The 13,631-nt window shown below is 36.0% G+C and overlaps 1 protein-coding gene across 1 annotated transcript in view; it reads right to left on the reverse strand.

Moving 5' to 3' along the window:
* Nucleotides 1-13,631, reverse strand: part of agpat5 (1-acylglycerol-3-phosphate O-acyltransferase 5 (lysophosphatidic acid acyltransferase, epsilon)) — a 93,054-nt gene that overhangs the window by 73,346 nt on the left and 6,077 nt on the right. The window contains exons 2-6 of the mRNA XM_082154527.1: nt 8,486-8,552; nt 8,174-8,289; nt 7,870-7,959; nt 5,631-5,721; nt 4,677-4,838 (exon numbers count right to left, since the gene is read on the reverse strand). Of these exons, the coding sequence (XP_082010653.1) occupies nt 4,677-4,838; nt 5,631-5,721; nt 7,870-7,959; nt 8,174-8,289; nt 8,486-8,552 (526 nt within the window). The remainder of the gene's footprint in view (nt 1-4,676; nt 4,839-5,630; nt 5,722-7,869; nt 7,960-8,173; nt 8,290-8,485; nt 8,553-13,631) is intronic.

Raw genomic sequence — 13,631 nt, forward strand, 5'->3', positions numbered from 1 at the left:
AGGAGGACCAATAGTCTTGATGATCCACCCGGAAAAAGAAAATCCTCCACTATACCTTTAACTGCCAATAAATGTATTTCCTCAATCAGTTCCTTTAGTTTTTGTTTTGTCGTCACTGATAAGAATTTTCCTATATCAATGGTTATTTGTTTGACCTTAAATTTAAACCATTCCCATTTATTCATGCAAGACATAAAGCTTTTCAATCTCTTCAATGATTTGTCACCTGTTGACAAAAACTATAATTTAACAAATCATTATTGAACTTCCTTATATATCCATTTTATGGTATACACAAACAGTGATTGACTGACACAGAAATCTAAATGAAATTAAATTACGTCAAGGCTGTATTGTGATTGATTATCAAAGCACACGTGATCAAGTTAGCCATTGCACTTAATCCAACGGTAGAGCCACGGACCCTCGTATCTCTCAATAATAAAACCATCTTGGCATACGCTGATGACGTATGATGTCTGTGCGAGCAAGGTGAACAGAGGTATGGAAATACATTAGTTGACAGGCAGGTGGGACATTCTATCATTGCATTCGGACCGACGAACATTTTTGTCTTGAGACCAGACACCCAGGATAACAAAAAGTGTTTATAAAAAAAATTGCCTACCCTACCTTTAAATCCACTTTGTGGATTTGTTTGTTTAGCAATTTTTCTGCTTACTGTACATATAAAATACTAGTAGTTTATATCAGTTAATCCCATATTCATAACTGGGACCACAAATTTAAACCACAGTCGGAATAAAAAAAGTCACATGTAACCACGTCAATCGCAATGAATTGCCTACATTAGATAATTTCATTTGGATTGTAAGGGGTGGTTTAAACCTTTTCTAATCCAGTCGAGAGGACATTAACACTTGATCGGACTGAAACCAGAAACTACAAAAGTACTGACATAGAAATGGCGTAACGACGTATGAAGTGTGGAACGAGTGTTTGTTGTTGCTGAATGAAGTGCAAAAAATAACTTATTCTAAAATTCTCCTTCCACTCATCGTCTTTAAAGTGGAGCAGGACAACGTCTCACCAGTTCTTGTTTTGGATTCTCATTCGCAGATGCCTCGTTTTGGGCATGGGAAGGGGTGTTTCTACTACTTGATAAATATTAGCAGCACGGCACAGCGGTTCATGTGCTAGTCATCTACTAATTAAGACTTAATAAATATTAAGTCTGCTTTTTAAAACAAAGAAAAGCAGCAATATAGGAGTATGCTCAAACAGCTGGAAACTAGCCTAGTGTAGTGAGCACATGACAAAAAAAAAATCATATTAATATAGACCTATAAATATAATTACAGTGATAATTGTTATATTGGAATTACTCTATAGTGATAGATAGGAAGTATGACCATACTAGCCCGGTTCTGTCAACATTGCATTGCATAGTTCCCCTGTACTTGAGCGAGCTATTAACGCATTATAGTCCTTCACGTCTACTACAATCTCAAAACAACTGCGGGGAGTATATCCTTTTCCTATTTAGCACCTAAACTCTGGAATAGTCTTCCTAGCATTGTTTGGGATGCAGACACGCTCTGTCAGTTTAAATCTAGACTAAAAACACATCTTTTTAACCTGGCAAACACAACACATTATTAGGGGTGACCCCGAATAGTCGAAGATTCGATGCTTCGATAGGAGGAGCCTGTTTCGACTACCGATCTCACGGTCGAATCTTCGCAGAGGTGTTATGAAACGAGGATCATGCCACTTTGGCTATATGAGGGCGCTCAATGTCTGATTTCACATAGAACTAGCTTTTATGTCAATACGTTAATATTCAGCCTATTATGATAATGCTGTATATAAAAATGTGCAAAGAAAGAAGCTTTTAATAAATATTTTTTAACGTGCGTGAATAAATCCAAACACCCCGTGACAGATTTAAGTTTCACTTTTAATCCGTGACCGACAGAGGAGCGTCTTCGCGGCAAGGATTTAAATCTTTAACAATGTCTGGGATAAGAAAATCTAAAGTGTGAATCATGCACACCATCAGAAAGGATATTCTCCAAGGCTGGATTTAGCATCAGGAAAACCATGATCGCACTTCTGCCGGCCAACGTTAACATGTTTCACGCATAGACTGGGTTTCACGTTAGAATGTATTTTATCCGCGCACACAATTTGAAAAGACTCCAACAGACAGACAGAGTGAAAGACGTTCAGGATTTGTTCTCTCGATCAGGTACAAGTGATTTCAAAACTTTTCAGCCGGTTCTAATTTTATTTTTGGATGCTGTGAACATTTTTAGCTAAAAAGACTGCCTCTCCAGTTTAGCATTTATTGTTGTTTCAGCAGTTAAAAAGACAAAGTTGAAAATTCTGGCTACTATCGTTATTTTAATAATTTCTTTATTTTTATTTTATTTATTAATCTGTCAGGGTTATCTAATCTAACTATTTGTGGCTTGTGTTTTGAATATGTTCCCCTGCACTTTAGGCATTTTGAACACATTTGCTCCTCATCCTGTGACTTGATTCTGATTTATTTCGTTTTGTATTTTTATTTATTAGAAAGGTATATTCTGTTCTAATTTAATTTAGTAAATTAATTGTTTATTTTTTCGGTGCATCGATGTTGTGCTGTAGGCTGGCCTGCTCGCACAGGTAATTTAGCCAATTTAATTTGATTTGCATGTGAAATGCAAATCTGCAGTGTGGCCTTTCTGGAGTTATTTATGTTATTTCTTAGTTTTATTGATCAAAAATGTTTTTATACATTTTCTTCTATATCTTTGTGTGATTTTCTGTACATCGCGGCTTTGAAACGTTAAAGCCCCACCCCCATCCCCATACACATGATTCGACTATTAGTTGACTATAGGCAAGACATGACGATTCTGATTCGACTATGAAAATCCATAGTCGGGGACAGCCCTACACATTATCAATTTCTATTATTCAAATCACGACTGTTAGACAGCATAAATTAGGTCAACCGGAACCGGGAACACTTCCCATAACACCTGATGCACTCGTTACATCATAAGAAGAATGGCATCTACGCTAATATTAGTTTCTATGTTTATCCCGAGGTTTTCCCTAGTCAGCCGGAACCCGGCCATAATCAGATCAGATGAAGGACATGTGCCTGGACACGACGACAACGCAGCCCTGAAGAGTCAGCAAAGACCGTTTCAACTAGACTATCCCCTGCAAAGGCCTCATCGACACAACAAAAGTTGTTTTTCTTCACGACAAAAGTTTTTTTTATTTTTTTATTATTCCCATTCACACGGATTAACAGAAACGGCTAAAAACGTTGTATTATGCATGCCAGACAAGTTCTTGGCGATGTCACTTTGTTAAGAAAGACTACATGGCCTCGCACATTTTATTTTTTACAATGGAAATTAATTAATCAAAAACTTACTTAAGATGGACAGTGACTCACTTCTAAAGCTACTGTACAGCCCAAATAATCTGTTGCATTAATTTCCTCTTATCACTGTAAAGCTGCTTTGAAACAATCTGCATTGTATAAAGCGGAATATAAATGAGGTGGCTTGACCAGCGACTGTGCACCAATTTTCATGTTCAACACCACACGAAGCAGATGAATGTCCTCCCCACTAAAACATGACCTTTTGTGCCTGAACAAGCACGTATGAACAACTCAATATATTACAAAATACAATTAACGTAAAACATTAAACGAACTGACCTCCATCGCCGCTCTGTATCTGACTGAACTCAAATATCCCTCCTGGTCCGCATCGCTTTAAACTGGGTGCTCACGTGTGCCAAACTCGCCACCAACTGGAAAGGGGTTGGACATTACACCCTCAGTGTAATGTTTAGTTTAAAGTTTTTGATATTTTCTGCCTTTACCACATGTGTTGTTGCATGATTGTTTATTAACTAAATTAATTACAGTAATACTTGCATATGCCAACGTAATGAACACTGTTTCAAGGTCCAAGTCTCTACTTAATTTCAAGTGAGAATACAGAAACTCAACAGCAGTTTATGAGCTCATTTATAGCACACCTTCAAGCTAACCTTTTAAAAATTCCCTACAGTCTCTGTGCTCACATCATCCTGGACACCAGTATTTTAACGATTCATTAAAAAAATTAAACAAACTCGACCGAGAGATTCAGTATGGAGATACAGGTTAATATCAAGGTTAATATTTTAGTAGTATTATAACACTGTGAGTGTATATTAGCACTATTTGTTGTGTTTGCTTGTGGGATCTGACAGAGAGCTTGCACCCAGAAACGGTGATGCGTGACAGACTAAACAAGCTAATTGAGAATTGCCAAATGTTACTGGTTGGCATCAACTACTGAAACTATTGTATCGTGACAACCCTATTGCTTACCATTGTCTCAAAAGAAAAAGTTTTTTTTTCATAAAGGATGTAGACACAATATCCTGACAGCTATCTAAATGTTGCTACTGTTTATTCCTGTGAAAAACAGGATGTTTTCTACAGGATGTTTTCTGTTGCTTTAGTGTTTTTGAGAACCTATACCAATGGAGAACAACATGTTGCAACACTCACTGTTTACAGGAAGTGACAGGAAATTCACATATCTGTATTTTACCAGCACTCAATCAGTGGTATAACACTGTGTGTCCATCACATTTCCTGTGTTAGTTTCAGTTGCTTGCAAAGTCAATGTATTACAATAACAACAAACCTGGCATTGTAGGAGCTGGAAGTCTCTGGCCGTCTGCTGTGAGAGTTCCCTCATATGCAACAGTTATGTCATAGACAGCATCCAGATGTTCCTTCATAGTCTCAATGGCAACGTGTGACGCTTTCATTCTTGGTGTTAAAATGTGCTTCAGCACAGAAAGTCCTGCAACAGGCAAGACAACATGACTATAACAAGTAAATTTAGTTTGAGAAACAGTGATCTAGTATATGGGGACAACATCTAGAAATGTGAGCTATTTATTAGTGATGGACGGTATATAGTGTTAGGCTTACAATGCTTTTGGGAAAGGCTGCCCAAGTACAAAGTAAAAACAACTGTCACCGACTGTCTCTATGATATACTTACTGTAGTTTTAAAGGGATAAATGAAACATTTTGTTGTTTCCTTTATGTCTTTTTGTACTATTTTTGCAAGAAAGTTTTGGTTGCATGGGTTTTCAATGGATGGACAAAATGATGAGAGAATATAAAAAATATATTCATTTGTTTTCTGAAGATGAACGATAGTCTTGATTTGGAATAACATGAGGGTGAGTAAACAATGACATAATCTTCATTTATGGGTAAACTATCCCTTTAAGATTCTTTTGAGAAATGCAGCCATGGCTGATTAATTGACAAGTTAACTGAAATTGCTATTCCACTGAGTTTAAGTTCAAAGTCTACAGATATGTCGAATAATTCTGTTTTCAAATATCAAATAGAAGTGAATTCTAAGTAAATTTTAACTGTGAACAAAGGTGTTCACTCTTGCAAATTTTCATTTAATAAATTCACCCTAAAATGCATATTATAGATCTTACTGTGAATATATTTTGTACATACATTACAATACAGAGGTACGTACAAAATACCCGTTTCTACTTCTGTTTCATTGTGATTTATATAAAAGAGTTCATATCTGAAGGGCAGCTTAATAGAGGAAAAACAATACCTTCTTTAGAGGCAAAAGCCTGACTGTCACTGATTACTTTCTTGAGCTCAGGGTTGTAACGGGTTCCCTCTGGGAAAATGACAAGATACATCTGTGTAGAAAAAAAAAAGTGGAACAGAGTCATAAAAAATGCAGCACTTACTACTCTTAGTGAATTATGAGTATCACAGTCGTGGGACAGGGCAATTCTAGGTAGACATTACTCAGTTGTGTCACAGAGAAAAAATGCAAAACTCTGGAATATCAAATATGGGAAAGGGACGCAGAATACCATTATCCCCTTGCTCATGAAGAAAGAGGAAGGGCTTGGCTCCAACAAACAGTAATACAGGAACATTTATGACACAGCTGGATAGCTCAAATAGTGTCATGGGAAAAAACTATTTTAGTCCCAAAAATTCCATACAGGCACAGAGATAAGTAGAGGGCACTTTTCATTGTCTGGAAAAAGGTTACGTTCATATTTTTTACAAAAATTATATAATACAAAAATAACAATAAATATATCAATTAATTTAACATTAATTTAACCCCTCTCTGCAACCATGTAGCTCCATTCTGGTAAAAATAAATAAATAAATCTAAAATCATCAATTTTTTTATTATTTTCTTTTTGTAAAAAATTTAGACACAAACCAAACTATTTGATAAATTATAATCTAAATTAATTTAGAGTCTAAAATAAGTGCAAAATCAAGGATTAGATTGACAGCTTCATGTTGTGTGTCAATATCACTAAACAAACAAAAAAAAGATAAAGCTAATGTGATAAAATTGATGCTTGTTATCAGGGACCAAGCACTGAAAATGTGCATGGCTTTATTGTTCTCCTAACTCAATTTGGTGTGCATCTCGTGCATACAGTGTTGGTCAGAATTATTTGCTCCCTTGGTAAATATGATCAAAGATGGCTGTAAAAAATAAATCTGCATCGTTTATCCTTTTGATATATATATATTTTTTAAAATGTAAAAATCTAACCTTTAATTGAAATAAAATAATTGAAAGTGAAAAAAACAACAACAAAAAAAATCGCTTTTTTGGCAGCAAACACTTAAGATGTGTTTGGTGCACACAGGTATAAAAAAGTACCCCATGTGTAAAATGAAATACTCTGCTGTATCTTTAATGCTATGGGCCTCATTTTCTGCCAGAGGTCCTGGACATCTTGTTCAGATACATGGCATCATGGATTCGATCAAATACCAACAGATAAAAAATCTCAATCTGACAACCTGTGCTAGAAATCTTATAACGGGTCTTCGACAGTTATAAGTCGATCTTCTCTATCAGCTCAAACCAGTCTGCCCATTCTCCTCTGACATCAACCAGACATTTTCAACCATGGAAATACTGCTCACATGATATTTTCTCATTTTCGGTCCATTCTCTGTAAACCCTAGAGATGGCTGTGTGAGAAAATTCCAGTAGATCAGCAGTTTCTAAAATACTCAGACCAGCCCGTCTGGCACCAACAACCATGCCACGTTCAAAGTAACTTAACCTCTTGACGCGCACCCCCCTTTTGAGCCCAAAACATGAAAATGACATGCTTGGACTCAAATGTTTGGCTTTCCTAAACCCTTTGGAGAATAAGCATAATTGTGGTATCATTTGAAAGATGACAAATAGAGCTTTATTTTCGAGTTTAAGAATTAATACAAGTAAAAAAAAAAAAATATATATATATATATATATATATAAAAAAGGATAGACATGCTGAAGTATTTTGGAATGGAAAAGTTTTTTGCATACCATCTTTTTATCATTAAAAAATAAAAATAAAGGTGCCTGTGACAGCTAGAAATACACTGGGCCCAAAAACACAAGTCTTAAGAAGTTATGTTTCAAGTTTGAGGATGATAAAAAATAAAAAAATAATAATAAAAAAGAGGTTCTTGCAAGGTTTTTCTCTGACTAGTGCCTTTTTTTTTTTTTAATGGCCACTTGGAGCTGCAAAATGCCCCTTGGTAACAAAATTATTTAAGGGCTAGAGAAAGCTTTTACAGTTAATTTTACATGTGCCACATATATTAAACCATTCTTTAAAAAATTTAAAATAATTACAAACGATTTCATGATGTTACGTCAAGCCTGAGGATGGGACAGTGCGCGTCAAGAGGTTAAACCCCCTTTCTTCCCCATTCTGATGCTCAGCTTGAACTAGATCTCAACCATGTCTACATGCCTAAATGCATTGAATTGCTGCCCTGTGATTGACTGATGGATATATACTCACAGGTGTGCCCAGTTTGGTCTGAGATGATAGTTTCTTTTTCATGGCTCTCTCATCAAAGGTGGCACTTCTCTTCACATACACACTTCCATGCTGTGAATGACACAAAAGTTATATAGCCAGAAACACACAACCGGTCTTATTTATAAAACACTAGCAGAATGAAACTTCTGTGTAAATTGTTTATAAAACCATTCAATTCAATCCTAATTTATCTAAGAATGCATTTTTGCAATATTTACATAGAAATGTATGTGGTGTTTGTGTATGTGTGGGACAGTTTCCTAGAATTAGATGTGTACTCTACCTGTGAGAAATACCATCCATACAAAGGAAGCCACTTCAGACCATCTTTCAGGACATATCTTACGTGTCCAAGTGCATTTTGTCGAATGGCTAACATGTCAGCAATAATCCAATCAGCTACAATAGAGAACACAACCCTTACAAATGGTACAGTGATGTGTCAGATACAATGATACACAGACATATGTACCACAGTACTTAATAACATTGTACATATATTTTAAAAAAACATGGTTTTGCCATTGTATGAATCACAAAGATTTTGTAATGTTTATAGATTAGATTATGTATTGACTGCAAAACAGAGACTTACCTGTGGATTGATGGTTTGACAGATAAACCACATTTTCCTTCTTTGGTATATTCCCATAAATGACAATCTGTACAGAGATTTACATGAACTTTTTAATACATTAAACAACAAAGCAAAGGCATAGTTAGAATGAACATGACTTAACAATAGTGTATGAAAAAAGGTAATCTTGATTCTAGCATCATAGTGAATGGAAAATTGTCTTTTGTTCAACTACATACAGTGAAAATCACACAAGCAGGAGTGGGATATGGCTCTATATCAGAACGACTGTGGTTTGGCCGTAGACACGAGGTCGCAGGCCATGCGCCGTAGGTGACTGTGACAAATGCAGGCATACAGAACATACAGATGGTAACATAAAAATGTCCACATTTAAGCATTTCAATAATGGGAATGAATGGGCTTAAATGAATTAATGTAAATGAATGGGCTTAACACCTTAACCAGCACCCCCCACAAGCCAAAAATTACATTAAAAAAAAAAGACCCAGAGCTGCTAAACAGACTAGGGCTGTAGCAGTGAAGGAATTTCCCTTGTGGTGACTCAATATAGCGATATGCAATATTATCGCCATTAAAAATAAAATAAAAAACATTTTACATTTATTTTCTTTGCTATAATAAATAAGTGCTACAATGTGGTCAGCAGCCACGAAGACGAAGGAGATTACAAAAAAAACACTGAATGAACATGCAGGAGAATAACACAAACCACACAATGCATAAATGAGAAGTGACCAAGAACAACTGAAACAGGGTTATATAAACAGGGGTAGAACAAAGGAAAGTAAACTAGACGTGAGAAATGTATACACAATTATAGCAACAAACGGACATAATCGGTAACCAATGAAACTGGAAGTAAACAGAGCAGGAACTAAAGGAAACAGAACAGAATTAGATTACTGTACTAATAACTCTCTCTAAAAAGTATTGCATTACTTATTACTAATTTCTTTCTAAATCCCATATCACCATCAACCATTTGAACAATATAAAGATAGACATGAAACTGCTCTTTAATTCTTTTTAAATAAATATCTCTTTAAAAATCTCTTTAACTGACCAAAGAATTTAAAGGGAGAAAAATTATATTTTATATAGAATTGTTCTGTAGTCTATGATGGAATTACATTAGAAGTAACTAATTAAATTACAAAGAAATTAAGAGTAACTCCTTACTTTACTTTTTGAATGAAAATAAATTTAAATTACAGCAATAATTAATTAGTATTACACCCAACACTGATTATGCAATTGCAGTGTAAATCCATTCATAATACATCTGAGCTGCATTAAACAGTACGTGTAAATACAAAGACGTATTTTGTTGATATACAGATTTTTTTTTTATTGGTAAAAGCCATACAGTGTCTTATTCTGATTGACTGTATTGATTAAATGTAAGAATCTGACATAAGAGGAAACAGATATGAGAATACATTTATAAATACGGTTCATCTCTGGCTTTATTGCTCAGTGTTTTTTCAGGGTTTTGATCTTCTCTCAATTAATAAGAGCACATCCTGTATTTTATTGTATTATAATGACTATTTAATATTACCTCTAAACTTTGACTAGGCTAGGAATGTTGCATAGTAATCGTTCTAGGAACCTCAAAGTATATTTAAATTGTGTATTTTTTTCTACTCTATAATGATGTTCTGGTTAAGGTCATTTGTAACGTAGGCACTAGGCAGGGCCCAAACATAAACTCAAGCCCAGGGGCCCCCAGACCCCTAAAGGGGGTCGCACACCGGACGACAAGCGCACTTTCTCGGTTTACGGCCAGCAATACTGTTATGTTTATGGACATTATGAAATTAAGATAATGTCTGTATTATGTTATGATTGTACTGTATAATTAAATACAATCGTTGCCGAGTCTGCAGTCTGAACACTTTATCTCAGGGCGTAAGTTAGCCTCTTTTTCCTATTTGTAGTGGAGATGAGTGGTACCCGGTGGGGTCTTCTGCTGTTGTAGCCCATCCGCCTCAAGGTTGTGCGTGTAAACCCATCTAGCGTGTTTGCTGCCAAAAAGCTATTTTTTTAGTTTCATCTGACCACAGATCCCTGTGCTGTTTGAAGTTCCAGTCGTGTCTGACAACTGAATATGCTGGAGTTTATTTTTGGAGGAGCGAGGAACATTTTTCTTGAAAACCTCCCAAACAACATGTGGGGATGTAGGGGTTGTTTGATCTTTTTTTTTTAATAGGCTTTCTGACCCCAAGACTCAACTAATCTCTGCAATTCTCCATCTGTGATTATAGAGACAGAGCGCAACGCGTCATAATCTGAAGACCACGCCCACCAAGGGGGAAAACAAACCAACTGTCTCCTTTGACTTTGCATTGCGAGAGGCTGCCTCCTTGTCATTTCTTGCTTCTAACAAAATACAGAATAATGCCTAAAAGCTGCTATGTGACAAGGTGTACAGCAAACAAGCTAAGAAACCCAGAAATTTTTTTCATAAGCTGTCGACCCCAAAAAACGAGCGTTTGAGGACATAAAAGTGGATACAGGCTGGAACGAATGGGTAAATTGTGGGATCCTGACACTCAGTATGCACTAAAATACACTACGTGTGCAGCAAGTTAAACATTTGGTCACTGGTGAGTCAAATATCCAAATGTCAGTTTTATATATTATATTTCTGTAAGATAAACTATCCTGTGTTACCGATTACGGTCTCCTCCGGCTTGGCGTACGTTAGTTCTCAGAGTAATGAGACACGTGACGCTCTGTCTCAACTGCCTGTATCCACTTTTATGTACTAAACACTCGTTTTCTGAGGTCGAGAGCTAATAAAAACGTATTTCTGGGTTTTTTAGCTTGTTTGCTGTACACCTTGTCACACAGCAGCTTTTAGGCATTTGTCTGTCTTTTGTTAGAAGCAAGAAATGACAAGGAGGCAGCCTCTCGCAATGCAAAGTCAATGGAGACGTTTTGATTGTTTTCCCCCTGGGTGTGGGCGTGGCCTAAATACGCTCTGTCTCTATGAGTCTTTGGCCACTCAAACTTTCCTCCTCAACGTCCATTAAGACAATATAGACACGTTTTTGAAAGAAGTCTCTTATGCTCATCAAGCCTGCAGTTAAAAAACAAACAAAAAAAACAGTAATATTATGAAATATTATTACAATTTAAAATAATGGTTCTCTTTTTTAATATACTTTAAAATGTAATTTATTTTTGTGATGCAAAGCTGAATTTTCATCAGCAAGTACTCCAGTCTTTGGTGTTTTATGATCCTTCAGAAATCATTCTAATATGCTGATTTATGATCAATGTTGGAAACAGTTGTGCTGCTTAATATTTTTTTTTAACCTTTTTCAGGATTATTTGATGAATAAAAAGTTAAAAAGAACTGTATTTATTTAGAATAGAAATCTTTTGTGACAATATACACTACCGTTCAAAAGTTTGGGAACAATAACAATTTTTTTTTAAAGAAATTAGTACTTTAATTCAACAAAGATGCGTTAAATTGATAAAAGGTGATGGTAACGATTTATATTGTTAGAAATGTTTTTATTTCGTGCGTGCGTGCGTGCGTGCGTGTATGTATGTATGTGTGTGTATGTGTGTATGTGTGTATGTATGTATGTATGTATGTATACACACATACACAGTGTATGTGTATGTGTATATGCATGCATGCATGCATACATACATACATACATACATACATACATACATACATACATACACATATATGTGTATGTATGTGTATATGTATGTGTGTGTGTATATATATACCGTATTTTCCGCACTATAAGGCGCACTTAAAAGCCTTTGATTTTTTCAAAAAACGACAGTGCGCCTTATAATCCGGAGCGCCTTATATATGGATCTGGCGCCTTATATTAATGTCTGTAAAACAACCGCTGACTTAAACCGTTTTGACTTTCGCCTGGCACCGGAGCGCGAGCCTCCGCTGACTGCGCGCGCACCTCCCCAAACAGACGAGGCATTTATACTTGACGCAACTGTTTTGTTTTAGACTGAACACCAGACCATACAACTGATTTAGACGCGCAAACTGGGTGCCGGTGTGATGAGATGTACTAATATCCGTCTGCTCGGGCAGATTCGGCTCAAAGTCGCGCGCGCTGTCACAATGACGTCATTTTGCCGCGCGCGCGCCTCCGCATCCGAAGATGCACGACTTTGAGCCGAATCTGCCCGAGCAGACGGATATGAGTTTTTTATTACCTTCGCGCTCATGCGGACGCGTCGAGTATAAACAAGGTTTTACAGCTCAGCCACTTGTTTTTTCATATTTTTTTGCAAGTGGTAGATCTTGGTTTACATTTGGACTTTGGATGTGATCTTAGGCTTGAAAAGGTTGGTGACCACTGCATAACGCAAACCCAGTCAAACGTTTGACTGCAGTATCTTCTATTCTATGCGCCTTATAATCCGGTGCGCCCTATATATGAAAACAGTTCTAAAATAGGCCATTCATTGAAGGTGCGCCTTATAATCCGGTGCGCCTTATAGTGCGGAAAATACGGTATATATATATATATATATATATATATATATATATATATATATATATATATATATATATATATATATATATATATATATATATATATATATACACACACACATATACACATACATACATACATACACAGTGGGGAGAACAAGTATTTGATACACTGCCGATTTTGCAGGTTTTCCTACTTACAAAGCATGTAGAGGTCTGTAATTTTTATGATAGGTACACTTCAACTGTGAGAGACGGAATCTAAAACAAAAATCCAGAAAATCACATTGTATGATTTTTAAATAATTAATTTGCTTTTTATTGCATTACATAAGTATTTGATCACCTACCAACCAGTAAGAATTCCGGCTCTCACAGACCTGTTAGTTTTTCTTTAAGAAGCCCTCCTGTTCTCCACTCATTACCTGTATTAAAGGGTTAGTTCACCCAAAAATGAAAATTCTGTCAGTAATTACTCACCCTCATGTTGTTCCAACCCCTTAAGACCTTCGTCGATTAAAAGACCTTGATTAAATCTGAGAGCTGTCTCACTTCTCCATAGGCTTCTAAGACATTATAACTTGCTGGCCCAGAAAATGCATTAAAGACATCGTTAATATAGTCCAAGTGACTACAGTGTAGGGG

Source organism: Leuciscus leuciscus (genome assembly GCF_965113295.1).
Source record: "Leuciscus leuciscus genome assembly, chromosome: 22".
In the NCBI taxonomy this organism is placed as follows: Eukaryota; Metazoa; Chordata; class Actinopteri; order Cypriniformes; family Leuciscidae; genus Leuciscus; species Leuciscus leuciscus.